Source organism: Cetorhinus maximus, chromosome 26 (genome assembly GCF_964194155.1).
Source record: "Cetorhinus maximus chromosome 26, sCetMax3.hap1.1, whole genome shotgun sequence".
NCBI lineage: Eukaryota > Metazoa > Chordata > Chondrichthyes > Lamniformes > Cetorhinidae > Cetorhinus > Cetorhinus maximus.
In genome coordinates, this window is record NC_135904.1 from 3,248,250 (window position 1) to 3,267,172 (window position 18,923).

Below are 18,923 nucleotides of genomic sequence, written 5' to 3' on the forward strand. Positions count from 1 at the left end.
TTATCCTGCACATAAGCAGTAGTCCTAATCCCATATGCGTGAGATGAATAAAGAACCTATAAATTTGTGTAAGGACTTGGCTTGAGCGAGCTGTAAATGTGCAACAGATTGACAGATAGCTCTTGCTAGCATGCAGCCTGGGCCATTTAGCCGTACATGGGCCTGTGATGTTGTTACCCTGCTAGATTTCTTAAGTGTGCCCTCATCTTTTGCATGTGTTCCTTGGTCCTGCAGATAGTGTGCATAGCAGTGAGCATGATTAACACTGGCTGCCAGGAATGGTGCCCTACTGTCCTCTGGGGAGGATGCCCTGAAGTGCCAAAAAAGGCAATCCTCCTTGCACCCACCCAATACAGATGCACACCAACTTTGTCAGCACCCTCACTTTGCCAGCTACCAGACACCAAATCAGGTGGCATACCACTCTCTTACAGGCCCACAGACTCAGTTTTGTCTCTCCACGTTGAGTTTTCTTTTACTTTTATCTTGTTTCTGTCTCCTCAGAACCCCAGTTCAGCCAGTATTTAAAATTCTACATGTTAAGACTGAAACAATATTTTCCCTCAGAGGCAATAACTTAGTTTTAAGTGTTCACATCCCTTTAAATTTGAGTTAATGGCCAGATTGTGCATCCCATAGTGGGCTAGCTCACTGCACTGGACCAAATCTGTGAGTTCGTTATGAACAATTATTCAGCTGAACTAACCCCACCAAATGACAGGCGTTCTGCTTGCTGTTGAGTAACTTTGTAGCAGCAACCAAGCAGGAAAATCTTAAACTGAACCTTGATTGCAAAGAACCAGGGAAGCCACAGTAAAAGTTGCCAGATGGCAAAGAATTAAACTCAATTGAAATGATACAAACAAAAAACTACTGCGGATGCTGGAAATCCAAAACAAAAACAAAAACAGAATTACCTGGAAAAACTCAGCAGGTCTGGCAGCATCAGTGGAGAAGAAAAGAGTTGACGTTTCGAGTCCAATGACCCTTCAAGGGTCATTGGACTCGAAACGTCAACTCTTTTCTTCTCCACCGATGCTGCCAGACCTGCTGAGTTTTTCCAGGTAATTCTGTTTTTGTTTTTGTTTCAAATGAAATGATATTGGACAGGTCATCTTAATGATCTGTAAATACTGCAGTAAGACTGGGATTACCTTGAATAGCTGGTTATCTGTCACGATGGTGACTTAATATCTTAAAATAAAAACATATGATTCTTCAAGATCTCATTACAGGCCCTCTCAGGCATGTCATCGATCAGATGGAAATATAGAAGAGCCCACAATTATATATAATTAGTTTTAAATCCAATTAGAATTGCTTCCAGTCTTTCTGCAATCTGATCTGTTTTTCTGGTAGGAACATGGTGAATATTTTTCGATGAAGTCAGGGGCTTTATTTGCTGGCGTTTTGTAAATGTGCTCTGGGCGTGCCTTGAAACAGGGTCCGGAGGGCAGTGAGCTGGATCAGCTGAAAGACCTTATCTTGCTTCCCTGTACTCGGCTATTTAATTATGTGCTGTTCCTGCAAATGGTGTCTATTTGCATTAAAACGTTTGTTCTTTGTTAAGCCTCAGTAACATTTTCCAGCAAGACTCACTCATTTTATTTTTGTTACAAAAATTACTGCAAACATCTAACATTTTAGTTATGTATATGTTGCTATTTCTATTTTATTTGTCATGACTATTCAATTTATAAAATCTACACAGCAGTGTCTGCCTTTTAGCACTGTAATCTGTTTCACTAATGCTTTAGCTCGGCCAAAAAATGAAACTCATTGCAATTTCTGACTGACTGTTGGTGTAAAACATAGATTTTCAAAGTATGTTTACTTACAAGCAAGTTATCTCTGTTTCTGTACAGTAATATTTGGAACTTTTTCTTGCTTGGTTATTAGTCATTGTCTTGTGGAATTTGGATAAGAGAGTCCATGGTAATGTTTCAGAGTTAGTCTGGGAATCCTAGGGAAATGTCACTATTTATGAGCTTTACACACACACACATTCACTGGGCTTAATATTGCACATTAACGAATAGCTCCAGCAGGGTGTGCTATTACCATATAAACATGAATTATTCCATTCCATTCCATGAATGCTCTCCCTGAAGGCAAGCCCTTCTCTCATTGTCTGCTGATGCTTCATACTGAGCTGTTTTCTTGGCAGTTCATGTCAGGGTGAGGGGACAGATCCCATGTCTATCTCAGCCAGAATGGCAATTGAACCTGCAGTGTTGGCGTTATTCTGAACCACATGCTAGCCATCTAGCCAACTGAGCTAATCAGCTCCCTAAATATGAGTTACCAGAACAAAAAACATGTACGGTAAACAGTACTTGGTAAAATATTAATTCATATCTCTCTATACCTGTTGTTAAAGTTTTGGCTCTGTGATAGATGCTATTGTGAGTACAATAGTGCATTCACTCTTATAAGCAGTCAGCGCCCCTAATGTTCAGGAGCATGCCCAATACTGTTCGATATCTAATTTTACTATGGTGTAACTCAAGGGTATAACAGTGGGACCCACACCAACCCTCCCTCACCCCTCCTCAACCCTTGCTGCCGCATCTTGAATAAAATTGGATTGCATGACTTTCATCCAGGCCCTTGTGCATTTCCTGTCTTTTGAAGGTGGACTGACAAAGCCAGATGTAAATCATTTATTTCACAGATGGCAATTAAAAAATCAAAACAAATTCCACTCACTTCACTCAATTTCCCTTGACTTCTCCAAAAAAACACACATGACCTGGCCCTTTCATGAACTGGTTTAGGTGTAAACAAAGACGACTGTTTGCAATGTGCGGAAAAACCTTCTGGAATGCACAATATTGGAGCCACAATGTCTGCAGGCTCTTAATTACAAGCCAAGCTTGGGTTCTTTCTGATCTCCAGCTTCAACAGCAATAAATGTTTGAATTAACTCCATAGGTTTTCCTTAAGGGACCCATACTTTGGTATAATCTTCATGTCACTTAATAACAACACATTCTCTGATTTGTTGTGAAAAGCCCTATGGATGATCCGCTGATAACTTAATTTACGATATATTTTTTTAAATGCGTGCACATTTACTTCTTGTAGCATTTCCTGTGTAATGCTTTCTTGGGTCATTTAATGATGTGCAAATTTCTTCACCATGCAAGTTCAACTTCTTGGTTTGCTAACCTGTAATCAGATTCAGTAAAAGGGAGAATGTTCAAAGTAAACTGGTCATGACAGCAATGAACCTTAATAAAAAAACACAGCCAAAGCAAGTGTTTTGCTACTGGCACACATCACTGAAATGAAACAGATTAGATTAACCTTTTTGAGTCCTGCATCCAATCTGCCCATACCAAACCTATCGATGTGCACCTCAACTCAACAATGAACATTATCGCTGGTACTCTTGGACTAACTCACCTGCCCTGGCTCCCAGTCCTAAGCAACGTTGTCCACATCACACCCGCGCATTAGGAGGGTAATTGCAACATGCAAGCTGCTAGAGAAGGTCTACTCCAACCCAAGCCTGCCCTCCTTATTCAAGGACCTCGTCAACCCACCAGCAGTACACCTTCCCTCACGCTACCCCATACACGATTATACCCAACATGCTGAGGAGTAACAGCTGAGGACCAATGGGAAGAGGATTAACAGGAGAAAATATCCACCAGAAACCACTCTCATTGTAGACCCCATTGCTCGTCCTTCTGACTTTGATCTCCCGTGGCAACAGTGAGCCCTTTTAAACCTTTTCTGGACTTCCAAGGCCTCTGTGCAGCCACCCAGCACCAGTGGGGTCGATAAGACCATCCAGGCTGCAGTTGTGGTGCAGTCCAAACAATAACTCACATTGTCAAGGAGTGTCCTTTGACTAAACTTGAAGACGGACATAAAGAACTCTACCTAGCCGTTGACAAGGCTATTGCATGGCTCTGTGACTCTGCACATGCTAAATAAATAAATAAATATTGAATGTCTTTTGGAACTTGCTCATTTGTTAACTGCTAAACTCGAGGCCGAGAGTACACCGGCCCAAGCTAAAGTAGTTCTACTGCTTCACCTGTGAATCACATGAGAGTTGTGCCTTGCTGCATATCTCTCAGACACTCTTTGAGAATGAAAATTTTAAACCTCCTGGCTGAACAATTTTTGAGTGTGCTGCCCCCTTTACATTGCTGCAGGCCTTTTAAATCCTGGCATGTTAGCACCTAGCTTCCATCCGAATGGTGATCTCCCTATCCAAGGTATCGATAACACCCAAAGCTTTCCCTTAATTTTGTAATCAGCCTAATGCCAGAAACCACAGTGAGGTCAGTCCACTTACAACCAACCAAGTGGATACTGTGAAAATTTCCTTGCTCTAACAGTGCCATGGGACCACCTGATGAGGCCTTGTGCTAAGCAGACTGAGCTAAGCATAGAGTAACAGATCAGTTAGTGTTGGAGAGAAAATCAGAGGGAAGATCATTTCACAAGCTGCTGTTAACACAATACAAAGTGATTGTATCAGAGCAGAGTTGAATAAGGCTGCCCCAATTATGCGGGAGAGCAGCGAGCAGGAGAGAAATAACACTTTTTGGCGCACTAACATTACTTCTAGAAAAATCCTAAATAAAATCTTGCTTTTTTTTGATTTGTTGGCAGAAAGCGACTGATCAGGGAATATCCTTTGTGCGTGTGGTGGTGAAGGGTTTGGGACCTGGCAGGCTGGTGAGTTACAGAATTCAGACTGCTGAAAGGGATCCTGCTGTTCCCTTTGCACCTCTTCATTGCTATCACTCCAGCGTGTCTCGTGCAACAGCTCCAGTGTGAAGGAACGTGTTTCACTAACATCCCTGAGATCTACGCATGTATTTGTTCTGCAAGCTGTTGCTACATATTTGAATAATATTTTGTTCTGAAATGCTTATTGCAGTCTGCACCAATAGACAATAATAATATACAACAGTAATTCCGCAAGACTGTTCCCAGCTGGGCAACAACCAAGATATTTAGAAGCTTGAAAGCAAAATACTGCGGATGCTAGAAATCTGAAATAAAAACAGAAAATGCTGGAAAACCTCAGCAGGTCTGACAGCACCTGTGGAGAGAGAAACAGAGTTAACATTTCGAGCCCGTATGTATGACCCTTCTTCAGAGCGAAAGGTAGAAATGTGATTAAATTTATTTAAGGGGGTAGAGCAGGTGAAGTTAGAAAGAAGGCCAGCAATAGGTGGGGGCTAAGGAAAGATTGACAAAGAAGTCATGGATGAAAAGACAAAGGGAGTGTTAATGGTATTGGTAAGGGCTAAAGGAGTTGCTGATAGTGGCATAAAGGTAAGAAAGCAGAATGTGTTAATAACAGAACAAGCATAAGCACTCTGTTGAAAGAACAACATGGAACAAGTAACAGATGGTCTTTTTGGGGATGGGGTGGTGGGGAGGGGGAAGTAGTTGAGGGAAAAGGATGGAAAGGGGTAAAAAGAGGATAAAACAATGAATAAAATGAAAATAAGTGGATAAAAATAATTATAAAAAATAGTGGGGGATCAAAAGGGGGTGAAGATAGAGGAGAGAGTTCATGGTCTGATGTTGTTGAACTCAATGTTAAATCCGGAAGGCTATAAAGTACCTAATCGGAAGATGAAGTGCTGTTCCTCCAGTTTGCATTGGACTTCACTGGATGCATTCGCTGCTCCCAATGTGGTCCCCTCTACATTGGAGAGACCAAACGCAGACTGGGTGACCACTTTGCGGAACACCTTCGGTCTGTCCACAAGCATGACCCAGACCTTGCTGTCACTTGCCATTTCAACACACCACCCTGCTGTCATGCCCACATGTCTGTCTTTGGCCTGCTGCAATGTTCCTGTGAAGCCCAACACAAACTGGAGGAACAGCACCTCATCTTCCGATTAGGCACTTTACAGCCTTCCAGACTTAACATTGAGTTCAATAACTTCAGCCCATGAACTCTCTCCTTTATTTTCACTCCTTTTTGATCCCCCTTTTTTTAATAATTATTTTTTGTCCATTTATTTTCATTTTTATTCATTGTTTTATCCCCTTTTTACCCCTTTTCCATCCTTTTTCCCCAACCAATACCTCCTCCCCCTGCCCCACCCCCAAAAGGCCCATCTGTTTTTTGTTCCATGTTGTTCTTTCACAGCGCTTACGCTTGTTCTGCTATTATCACATTCTGCTTTCTTACCTTAATGCCACTAACAGCACTTCCTTTAGCCCTTACCTCTACCATTAACACTCCCTTTGTGTTTTTGTCCATGACTTCTTTGTCAATCTCTCTTTAGCCCCCACCTATCACTGGCCTTCTTTCCAGCTTCACCTGCTCCACCCTCTTAAAACAGTATAAATTTCATCACATTTCTACCTCTTTTTAGCTCTGAGGAAGGGTCATACAAACTCGAAACATTAACTCTGTTTCTCTCTCCACAGATGCTGTCAGACCTGCTGAGCTTTTCCAGCATTTTCTGTTTTTATTTAGAAGCTTGGTCTACCTTGGAAAAAAAGCGAGCCCCTAGGACTTTGAAACAAAACTTATCTTGGACTAATATAGTGTAGGAACTGGTCTTAGTACTGAACATAATGAGTTGTGCATTGCACTGAAAATCTGCTGGTATATGATTTAAAATCTCACCGCAACCCCCTGTTTTTCTCCTGTCCTTTCCTGAAAGCACTTATTTCATGCTAGATTAAGTCCTCCAGTACCTTGCCTGAGTGGTCATTCTGCATTCTTAAAAGTATTCACCACAAACAAGATTACAGTCAAGCCCGTTGCAGTTTTTAACTGAGGTTCATACGTGCATTTGCTGATCACTGGTGGGAACAGCAGCAGGCTTGGCTTTGATGTCTTCTGTAGTTGAATAGCCACTGGATAACAGAACCCTGTCTGATTTTCCCCGCCCTAAACCCAGAAGCACTAGAGAGCAGCCATAAACTAGGTTTTCATTCCCTCACTCAGGGGTTCTTTGTAGATATAACTATTGTTACGCACAGGGATGAAAGTGAACTGAAGCCTCAATTCCCTCCCCTTACTGTGTGTAATCAGTGTTTTTTTTGAAAAGGAAGATGTGTGTGTTTCTCAGCCATGAAGTGTGGGGTCAACTGGAACAATCATCAAGCTTTTGTGGGTTTAAATAAAAAGGGTTAATTTATTCACGGATTCACTCCGAAAGTCTAACGCTATGTCACGGACTCACATACACACTCTGAAGGAAAATACAGTTACAGAGAATAGTGCACTTTTACCAATTACAAACAAAGGAACAATTCATAGTTTTTGGCTTATCTTAGGAAAGAAGCATAAGGTGGGGAAGGTGTTTCACTCCTAAAGGGTAGTCTAGGTGGAGTTAAATAGCTGGAGTCATTTATCAGGATTATTGCACGATTCCCTCGAAGAGGTGGATTTTCAGCAGGCCTCAGAGTTTTTTGTAGTTTTCTTGCCAAGAGGTCAAGTTTCTGTATTGGTGGACTTGAAAAGGAACATAGAGATAAAAACAAAAAACTGCAGATGCTGGAAATCCAAAACAGAAACAGAAACAAATACCTGGAAAAACTCAGCAGAAGGGTCATGAGGACTCGAAACGTCAACTGTGCTCTTCTCCGCCGATGCTGCCAGACCTGCTGCGTTTTTCCAGGTATTTCTGTTTCTGTTTTTGTTTTGAAAAGGAACATGCTGGGAGGCTTTAAGATATTGCAGTCTCCAGGTTTTAAAAAGGCTAAGATGTTGCTGCCTTATCTTCTGCTGTCTCTGCAGTTGTTGTTCACAGACTGACTTGGTTTCTCCTTGGTTCTTGGGATAATGCGATTTGTTATCTGAAGACACCCTCCCACCCAGATCAATACTTTTATTGTCTGCCAGAATAATTTGGAAGTCTAAAGCCATTGCTATATAATGGGAAGATGTATTGGTTATTCACATACTTCTGATGAACTGGTTTCTGCACAGCTCTGTTTGCTAAGTTTCGATCTTGGAGACATGAAGTCTGGGCTAGAGTTTTGGGTAAGTCTACAGATGATACAAGGTGTAAATTCCACAAACACTTTCATCCTGGTATGTCCACTCAAGGGGGAGACACTCCACCCGTAGTCATTGTTACATGAGGACTACTCAGTTAATAGGGCCCACTACTCCACAGTGCCATTACCCCACAGCACCATCAGTTAAAAAATTTGATTCACTCAAAAATGGCCACTTACCTTCACTACTGTTACCCAGAATAAAGGAGACTTTAACCAGGCTTCTTTCAATAAACAACAAACTTATTAGTTTATTATAAAACCAGTCTTGTCAAATAGAAAGGCAAAGCTTATTAACATACAGTATGGAATATGAGTGGATCAGGCGGGTGTCTCTGATTGGGGAAACGCTTCACCATAGGAACTTGATTGAGAAAATCTTCACAGCTAGCAAAGAAGAAACTTCCTTCCCAACAATCTGATTTAGGTTCAAATCTTCAATTATTTAAATATTCAAAATCAGGGTTTGATGTTGCCGAAAACTATTTCCTCAGGGAAGATGGCTACTGCAGTGCCCCTGTGTGATGATGGTGATCCCAGGATGCTGTTAGGTAGATATTTCCAGGTTAGTGATTTGATGCAACTGAGTGGCTTTCCTGGTCACTTCAGAAGGAAATTAAGGGCCAACTACATTAGTGTAGAAGAATCAGATACAGGTCATACCAGATAAGGATTTCCTCCCCAAAAGGGTATTAGTGAACCAGTTGGGTTTTTGTGATAGCATTTTATTTCCCAATTTTTTCAATCCAAGTTCAATTTCCGAAACTGCACTGATAGGATTTGAATTCACCATTATTATTAATCCAGGGCTCTGGGTTACTAGGCCAGTAACAATGCCCCTACTCAACCATTTCCATCAGGTAACCCAGAAAAGCTGTCAGTTTGGTCTGCAAACAAAATATTCCTACCAACCCAGTTACTTGAGCTTTTGGTATCTTAATTGTTCTCCCTTTCCAGAGTGATTCAATGATGGCTAATGAGGATGCAAGGATAAAAGGGGTAATAAATGGGACAATTGGAGAAACAAAAGATGGTTCTTCCAACATTTAGCATTAGTGAAATGAGCCCATTACTGAAACAAGCAGTTGTTTGTTTTGTGAGGGAGCACTTCCTCTGGACGCTGTATTCAAATGTGTTTGCGATTTCACTAAAAATAAAATTATGAAAATTGGAAAATGCACATGTTGGTTAGGGAGAACACAGCTGCAGTGAACTAGTATTATCCATGTCATCAGGAAAGACTGCTGAAAGACAAGTTATACTACAAGGAGTGGACAAGTTTAATGTAAGAAAGCACAAAGCAAGCAAATACATTTGGCTCAACAAGCCTGTTCCTTCTACTCCCTGATGCCTCAAAAAGTTTATTAAAGTCTCTGCATCCCTCAGAGAGGTTCTCAGAACTCTGCACAGAAACAGTTACTCATTATTATGCCCCAGGCTTCCCAGAGATTAATTCTTGGCAAATTAACCTCGAGGGATATTTATTTGGAAAACCAGATCTGATCCTGCATCAACTGATGGCATTAGTTTGTTCACTGTATGATGTCACTGCTGTTAGTCTCCATGCTGAGTTTTAGTCTCTCCTTCTGGCTTTAATCCTTCACACACTTGATTTTTCTCTAGCTTGCTTGTATAACTGATTGAGATAATTGCTGGAGTTTGTATTATGTGCATTATAGAAATTTCAGTATAGGAGGAAGCTATTTAGTCCATCGTGCCTGTTCCAATGCTTGTTCCACTTTAGGGCTTTGTACTCTAATCACAATTACCTTTTAATATTTTTATCCAAGTGTTTATCGAATTCCCTTTGGGGTGTGCTGGTATGAGAATACTAAGGCTATGACAGACAGCAAAATTGAGGAGGTGAACTATTCAGAAATATACTTGCAGCTTGGATAGACTTCAGACCTTTATTTTCTATTTTCTGTATTTCCATCTGTGGTCTAAAAGAGCAAAAGGCTGGAAGATGGGCTAGGAACTGATCCTGCTGCATATATTCCCTTCCAGGGAATATTAATTCCTGCACCTAAGTCAGCACAAATAAAATTACTTAAAATTTTCTAGCATTCTTCCATGTCATCTCTAATTTGGTATTAGGCCCTGAACCAGCCCTTAGCCTTTCCTACCACATAACTGACCATCATATACTTTTTAAAAATTCATTCATGGAATGTGAGCGTTGCTGTCTAGGCCAGTATTTATTGCCCACCCCTAATTGCCCTTGAGAAGATGGTGGTGAGCTACCTTCTTGAACCGCTGCAGTCCATGCGGTCTAGGTACACCCACAGTGCTGTTAGGGAAGGAGTTCCAGGATTTTGACCCAGCGACAGTGAAGGAACGGTCATATATTTCCAAGACATGGTGGTGAGTGGCTTGGAGGAGAACTTACGGGTGGTGGTGTTCCCATGTGTCTGCTGCCCTTGTCCTTCTAGATGGTAAGTGGTTGTGGGTTTGGAAGGTGCTGTCTAAGAAGCCTTGGTGAGTTCCAACAGTGCATTTTGTAGATGGTATACGCTGTTGCCACTGTGCGTTGGTGATGGAGGGAGTGAATGTTTGTAGATGGGGTCCCAGTCAAGAGGGTTGCTTTGTCCTGAATGGTGTCAAGCTTCTTGAGCGTTGTTGGAGCTGCACATCCAGGCAAGTGGAGAATATTTCATCACATTCCTGACTTGTGCCTTGTAGATGGTGGACAGGTTTGAGAGTCAGGAGGTGAGTTACTTGCCGTAGGATTCCCAGCCCCTGACCTGCCCTTGTAGCTACAGTATTTATATGGCTAGTCCAGTTCAGTTTCTGGTCAACGGCAACCCCCAGGATGTTGATAGTGGAGGATTTAGCAACAGTAATGCCATTAAGGGGCAATGGTTAGATTCTCTCTTGTTGGCATTTGTGTAGCATGAATGTTACTTGCCACTTGTCAGCCTAAGCCTCGATATTGTCCAGGTCTTGCTGCATTTGCACATGGACTGCGTCAGTATCTAAAGAGTCTTGAATGGTTCTGAACATTGTGCAATCATCGAGGAATATCCCCACTTCTGACCTTATGAAGGAAGGTCATTGATGAAGCAGCTGATGATGGTTGGGTCAGGACACTACTCTGAGGAACACCTGCAGTGATATCCTGGAACTGAGATGATTGACCTCTAACAATCACAACCATCTTCCTTTGTGCTAGGTATGACTCCAACCAGTGGAGAGTTTTCCCCGGTTCCCATTGACTCCAGTTTTACTAGGGCTCCTTGATGCCACACTCCGACCTTGATGTCAAGGATATCCATTCTCACTTCACCTCTGAAGTTCAGCTCTTTTGTCTGTGTTTGAACCAAGACTGTAATGAGGTCAGGAGCCGAGTGGCCCAAGCAGAACCCAAACTGTGCGTTAGTGAGCAGGTTATTGCTAAACAAGTGACGCTTGATAGCACTTTTGATGACCCCTTCCATACTTTACTGATGATCGAGAGTAGACTGATGGGGTGGTAATTGGCTGGGTTGAATTTGTCCTGCTTATTGTGTACAGTGCATAACTGGGCAATTTTCCACATTGCCAGATAGATGCAAATATTGGGATTAGTAGTATGGCAAATTTAGGCTGTGGTCTTCCTCCTTGTTCTCAGTCCTATGTATACATATAGGTAGAGTTTTACCCTCTGACCATGTTACAAGTTTGAATCTCATAGACTATAGATGTCTACAGCACAGAAGGAGGCCAGAAACAAAAACAGAAAATGCTGGAAAAACTCAGCAGGTCTAACAGCATCTGTGGAGATAAAAACAGAGTTAACGTTTCTCTGAAGAAGAGTCATACGGACTCGAAGCGTTAACTCTGTTTTTCTCTCCGCAGATGCTGTTAGACCTGCTGAGTTTTTCCAGCATTTTCTGGTTTTGTTACAGATTTCCAGCATCCGCAGTATTTCACTTTTACAAAATGGCCTCCATTCAGTCCGTCGTATCCACGACGGTCAACAAAGATCTGACTACACTAATCCCATTTTCCAGCACTTGGCTCATAACCCTGGAGGCTATGGGAACGCAAGTGAATATCTAAATACTTCTTAAATGTTATGAGAGTTTCTGACTCATCAACCCTTTCAGGCAGTGAGTTCCAGATTCCCACCACCCTCTGGGTGAAAAAATTTCTCCTCAATTCCCCCCTTAGCCTTCTACCTCTTACCTTAAATCTATGCCTCCTGGTTATTGACCCCTCTACTAATGAAAAAAGTGCCTTCCTATCTACCCTATCTATGCCCCTCATAATCTTATACACCTCTATCAGGCCCCCTCTCAACTTTTGTTGCTCCAAGGAAAACAAGCCCAGCCTATCCAATCTTTCCTCATAGCTCAAACCCTCCGACCCAGGCAGCATCCTCTGCACCCTCTCCAGTGCAATCACATCCTTCCAATAATGTGATGACCAGAACTGCGTGTAGTACTCCAGTTGTGGCCTAACCAGTGTTTTATACAGTTCCAGCATAACCTCCCTGCTCTTGTATTCTATGCCTCGGCTAATAAAGGCAAGTATCCCATATGCCTTCTTAACCACCTTATCTACCTCCCCTGCTACCTTCAGGGATCTATGGATTTGCACACCAAGGTTCCTCTGATCTTCAGTACTTTCTAGGGTCCTACCATTCATAGTATAATCCCTTGCCTTGTTAGCCCTCCTCAGGTGCATTACCTCACACTTTTCCATTTGCCACTGCTCTGCCCACCTGTCCAGTCCATTGATATCCTCTGCAGTTTACGGCTATCCTCCTCACTATTTACCATCCTAGCAATTTTCGTGTCATCCGCGAATTTCTTGATCATACCCCCTACATATTAAGTCCAAATCATTTATGTACACCACAAACAGCAAGGGCCCCAGCACTGAGCCCTGCGGAACCCCACTGGAAACAGATTTCCAGTCACAGAAGCAGACTTCCAGTCACAGAAACATCCCTCTACCATCACCCACTGCTTCCTGCCTCTCAGCCAATTTTGGATCCAACGTGCCACTTTGTCTTAGATCCCATGGGCTCTTACTTTTTTGACCAGTCTGCAATGAGGGACCTTATCAAAAGCCTTGCTAAAGTCCATGTAGACCACATCAAATGCATTAGCCTCATCAGCACTCCTGGTTACCTCCTCAAAAAATTCAATCAAATTTGTCAAACATGACCTCTTAACAAATCCATGCTGACTATCCCTGATTAATCCGTGTCTCTCCAAGTGCAGATATATTCTGTCCCTCAGAATTCTTTCTAGCAACTTCCCCACCACCGAGGTTAGACTGACTGGCCTGTAAGTTCCTGCTTATCCCTTCCTCCCTTTTTTAATAATGCAACAATGTTAGCAGTCCTCTGGCACCTCACCTGTAGCCAGAGAGGATTTGAAAATTACTGCCAGGGCCCCTGATTTCTCTTCCCTTGCCTCCCTCAACAGCCTGGGATGCATCTCAACGGGACCTGTGGATTTATCCACTTTTAAGGCTGCTAAACTCGCTGGTACCTCCTCTCTCTCTCTCTATGTTAATTTCCTCTAATATTTCACAGTCCTCCACCCTGATGCCTATACCTGCATCATCCTTTTCCATTGTGAAGACCGACACAAAGTATTCATTGAGGACTGTACCCACGTCTTCCGGGTCTACACACAGATTACCTCTATGGTCCCTAATCGGTCCTACTCTTTCCCTATTGCTCTTTATATATTTAAGAAACCCCTTTGGGTTTTCCTTTATTCTACCCACCAATGCTTTCTCATGCACTCTCTTAGCTTTCCTAATTTCCTTTTTAAGTTCCCCTCTGCACTTTTTATACTCCTCTAAGGACTTTGCCGTATTGAGCTCTCGGTATCTGCCATAAGCTTCTCATTATTACTTAACCTTTATGTCCCTTGACATCCAGGGTTCTCCGGACTTGGTCTCCCCCTTTGTCTCTACAGGAACATAATTGTCCTGTACTCTCGCTATTTCCTCCTTGAATGTCTCCCAGTGCTCTGACACAGTTTTATCTACAAGTAGCTGCTCCCAATCCACTTGGGCCAAACCATATCTCATCTTCATAAAATTAGCTGTTCCCCAGTTTAGAACTTTTATTCCTGGCCCAACCTTATCCTTTTCCACAACTATCCTAAATCTAATTGAGTTATGGTCACTATCGCCAAAATGCTCCCCTACTGATACACCTTCCACCTGCCCAGGCTCATTTCCAAATATTAGGTCCAGAACTGCCCCCTCCCTTGTTGGGCTTTTTACATACTAGCTCAAAAAATTCACCTGAATGCAACTTAAGAATTTTGCTCCCTCCCTACCTTGCACACTAAAACTATCCCAGTTAATATTTAGGTAGTTAAAATCCCTGACTAATACTGTCCTATTATTCTTACACTTCTCTGAAATTTGAATACATATTTAATCTTCTATCTCTCCCTGACTGTTTGGGGGCCTATAGTACACAGCCAACAGCGTGCTTGCTCCTTTTGTGTTTTTTACTTCTACCCATTTGGCTTCATTTGATAAAAGCAAAATACTGCGGATGCTGGAAATCTGAAACAAAAACAAAAATAGCTGGAAAAACTCAGCAGGTCTGACAGCATCTGCGGAGAGGAATACAGTTAACGTTTCGAGTCCGTATGACTCTTCATCAGAACTAAGGAAATAGAGAAATGAGGCGAAATATAAGCTGGTTGAGGGGGGTGGGACAGGTAGATCTGGATAGAGGGCCAGTGATAGGTGGAGGTAAAGAAGATTGCCAAAGATGTCATAAACAAAAGGACAAAGGGGTGTTGACGGTGGTGATATTAGCTAAGGAATGTGCTAATAGGTGACATTAAGGGTAGAAAGCAGGACGAGCAAGTGACAGGTGGCCCTAGTGGGGGTGGGGTGGGGGAAAGGGATTTAAAAAGGCTAAAAGGTGGAAATAAAATAATGGATGGAAATAAATTTAAAAATAATGGAAATAGGTGGGAAAAGAAAAATATATTTTAAAAATTATAAATTATTGGAAAAGGAGGGATTGGAAAGGGGGTGGGGATGGAGGAGAGAGTTCATGATCTGATGTTGTTGAACTCAATATTCAGTGCGGAAGGCTGTAAAGTGCCTAGTTGGAAGATGAGGTGCTGTTCCTCCAGTTTGCGTTGAGCTTCACTGGAACATTGCAGCAGGCCAAGGAGGGACATGTGGGCATGAGAGCAGGGTGGTGTGTTGAAATGGCAAGCGACAGGGAGGTCTGGGTAATGCTTGCCGACAGACCGAAGGTTTTGGCTTCATTTGATTATCCTTCCTTGATATCATCCCTCACTGCTATAATCGATTCCTTGATCAATATTGCAACCCCAACCCCCGCCTCTTCTATCCCCCTCTCTATCTCATCTGAATACCCTATAACAGGAATGCTGAGCTGCCAAGTCTCGGTCATAGCTGTGATATCATACTCCTATGTGCCTATCTGTGCCCTCAGCTCATCTGTCTTATTCTTCAGGCGCCTTGCATTAAAATACATTCCATTTAGCCTTGCTAAACTCACTTTCTTATCTAGCCTATTTTTCCTCTGCCTTCCAGACTCACTTCATTTCAACTTCTAATTCCATCTCAGCTTCTCTGCCCTCTGAACTACTTTTCAGGATCCCATCCCCCTGCCATTTTAGTTTAAATCCGCCCCAACAGCATTAGCAAACCTCCCCGCGAGGATGTTGGTCCCGTTCCTGTTCAGATGTAACCCACCCAACTTGAACAGGTCCCAATGCCCCAGGAATCTAAAGCCCTCCCTCCTACACCACCTCTCCAGCCACGCATTCATCTGCTCTATCCTGGTTCCTATACTCACTACTGAATGGCACTGGGTGTAATCCGGAGATTACTACCTTTGAAGTCCTGCTTTTCAATTTCCGGCCTAACTCCCTAAAGTCTGCTTGCAGGACCTCATTTCTTTCTTCCTATGTCACTGGTCCCAACTTGGACCACAACCGTTGGCTGTTCACCCTCCCGCTTCAGAATGCCCTGCAGCCGTTCTGTAACATCCTTGACCCTGGACCCGGAGGCAACATACCATTCTGGAGTCACGCCTACAGTCACAGAAGTGCCTGTCTACTCCCCTCACTAATGAATTCCCTACCACTATTGCCCTTCCACACTTCTCACTCCCACCCTGAGCAGCTGGACCACCCACAGTGCCATGGCCTTTGCTCTGGTTGGCCTCCACAGAGGGTCCGTCACTCTCACCGTTTTCCAGGGCCTTGAAACAATTTGCGAGAGAGATGAACCCGGGGGATTCCCTCACTACCTGCCTGGCCCCCTTCTTTTGTTTGGCATCTGTTATGTTCCTGGGCAGATCTGCAGTGCCTGGCCCAACAATGGTTGGGGAAGGGGTGAAGAAGAAACCACATGACATGGCACATGAGTAAATGTATGCCTGTTGGACCATAGCATTTCAGTGACCTAGATGGGAGCAGTGGAGCTCAGTCACTGCATAAATTTATACCTTGAATATTATTTGATGTGCACCAGTTCACAAATCACAAGTAATTTTTTGTTTCTCCTGTAAATAATTTGCTCCTTGCAGTCACAGAGACAGTTCTGTACTTATTCACAGATCCTTTTCTTAACTAATTTATTGGAAGATTTATTTGCTATTTGTAATTTATCTGGTTGTTACACTTGCCTGATATTGCTCTGTCTGGTGTTATTCTGTATCTGATCGGTACTGTTGTGCCTTTGATTAGTATTAACTCTTGTCTGATTGTTACCCTTCTAATTGATGTTACTCCGTGCCTGAGTTACTCTTATCTGATTGATGTTACTCTCATGGCTTTGTCTGATTAGTGTTACACTGTCCATTTGTTTACTTCTCCCTCCCTAGTTTTCTCACCTGTCCTAAAGGCACTAACTCAAACTGGGGTTCAGTTCCATGACTTCCATGGAACAATTGACCATCAGTTCCCCATATACGTTGTCACACTCTTCAGTGCTAAGCCTAGACATTGAGTGTCAACCTGCTACACAATTCTGGTGAGCACCACAGTTGATCATGTCCTCTCCTTAAACAGCCTCACGTGCACTTTTCAGCAGAGGTCACTGGCTAGTGTTCATGAGCAGGAACCCTGGTAGTTTTTCTTTTGCTTCTTAGCCCAAGAGAACAGATTTTAGTGTTCCTACTGCCACCTCAGGTAAGGTCTTGGATTGGAACTTTGGACATTCTAGGCAGAGCTATTGATAAGATAAAACTCACTAAATTATCAGGAAGCTTTGGTAATTGTTTTTGATAAAATATTTCAAATTTTAAAGATATGTTTGTGGATGTGAGTGTAGCACCTTCAGTGTGTTTTTCCTGGTTTCATTCCATTTCTTTTCCGTTGCAGTCTGCCATAAAAGGATTAAGCATGGGTGGCCTCCAGGTGGTTTCAATTACAGACGACACTCCTATCCCTCACAACGGCTGCCGACCACGGAAAGCCCGCAGAATGTGAAGCTTTGCAATGCATAACTGATGAAGAGGCATCAAACAAACTTAACCACTCGTTCTAAAATGTCCCCCTACTCATCTCATACCAAGACCAGCTACATTTGCTAAGAGTCAAATTAACTGTTACCAGGAGGCAAACATTGCAATAAAAACTGACTGTGCTGGGTAAATGCTGAGGAGACGGGTTCCAATTTTGTGTGTTTGTATTGACAGCCCTGAAGAGCAAAGTGTTCTGCACTAACCACTCACCTTAATGAGCACAAAAAGAATCACAATAATTTTTTTTATTCATTCATTCATGGGATGTGGGTGTCGCTGGTTAGGCCAGCATTTATTGCCCATCCCTAGTTGCCCTTGAGGAGGTGGTGGTGAGCTGCCTTCTTGAACCACTGCCGTCCATGTGGTGTAGGTACACCCACAGTGCTGTTAGGGAGAGAGTTCCAGGATTTTGACTGCGATAAAATTAATTGAAAATTGGAGAAATCCAACCAGTATTACATTCTATAGGTCCCTGATCTATTTTCCTGGCCAGTAATTCCTACATGGCAAATCCCAAAATCTAAATGATGGTGCCCCTTTAAAAAGAATGATTGCTATATTAACCTAATGATAATTTGGGAAAAAAATGAGACCAATTCAAGTTTCATAGAAATGGATTAAAATCAGGTGCCTCCAACAGTCTGGTTTGTTGCTAACCACCTCGTACGTGTGTCCTGTTCTAATCTGTTAATGTCCAATGTGCTCCCAGTGCGATTTGAATAGTAAGAAGAGTTAATTCAGCTCAGAGCAGCATCATTCATATTGATTTCAGGTGGTAGTGTGAATGGCTTATTGTTCATCAAAATCCGTTGATATTAATTAAAGCCCATCTTTGCATTCAGCAGGGGAACTGCTGAATGCAAAGATTCATTCTATCCCAACAAATCTGCCACTTACAAGCAAAACCTTCATGAATACATTAAAGACATTAATGAACATTTCCTCCAGTTCCTAAATCATTGTCTGACAATGATTTAAGTTGCAGATTAGATTAGGTCCTGTTTCAAATGAAGCAAAGGAGAGTTGGGACCAAATTTCTGACCTCAAGTGAGTATTGATTGTGGTCACACAGTAATGGTTGCTGCACTGTGGAAGCGCAGCAAGTGGCATATTCAGAAGAATGGTCTTCCTCAGGGAAGCGTGCTTGCACCGCTGCTGTACAACATCTACACGAGTGACCAACCTATAGACGGTGTCACACGCCGTTTTATGTATGCTGATGACTTATGTGTCACTGCTCAAAGCACTGATTTTAACACCGTGGAGAAAACGCTTTCTGAGGCCTTGGAGGGACTAACATCCTACTATGAAGAAAACCAACTTCGCGCCAACCTATCAAAGACGCAAGTTTGTGCATTCCACCTCAGAAACCATGAAGCCAAACGCCAGCTTAAAGTAACCTGGTGTGGAGCAACACTGACGCATTGCGAGCACCCTATCTACT

At 42.7% G+C, this 18,923-nt stretch overlaps 1 protein-coding gene across 1 annotated transcript in view; it reads left to right on the forward strand.

Moving 5' to 3' along the window:
* Positions 1-17,610, forward strand: part of mrps11 (mitochondrial ribosomal protein S11) — a 32,842-nt gene extending 15,232 nt beyond the window's left edge. The window contains exons 5-6 of the mRNA XM_078529976.1: positions 4,633-4,698; positions 17,337-17,610. Of these exons, the coding sequence (XP_078386102.1) occupies positions 4,633-4,698; positions 17,337-17,444 (174 nt within the window). The 3' untranslated portion in view covers positions 17,445-17,610. The remainder of the gene's footprint in view (positions 1-4,632; positions 4,699-17,336) is intronic.
* The last annotated feature ends 1,313 nt before the right edge of the window (positions 17,611-18,923 follow it).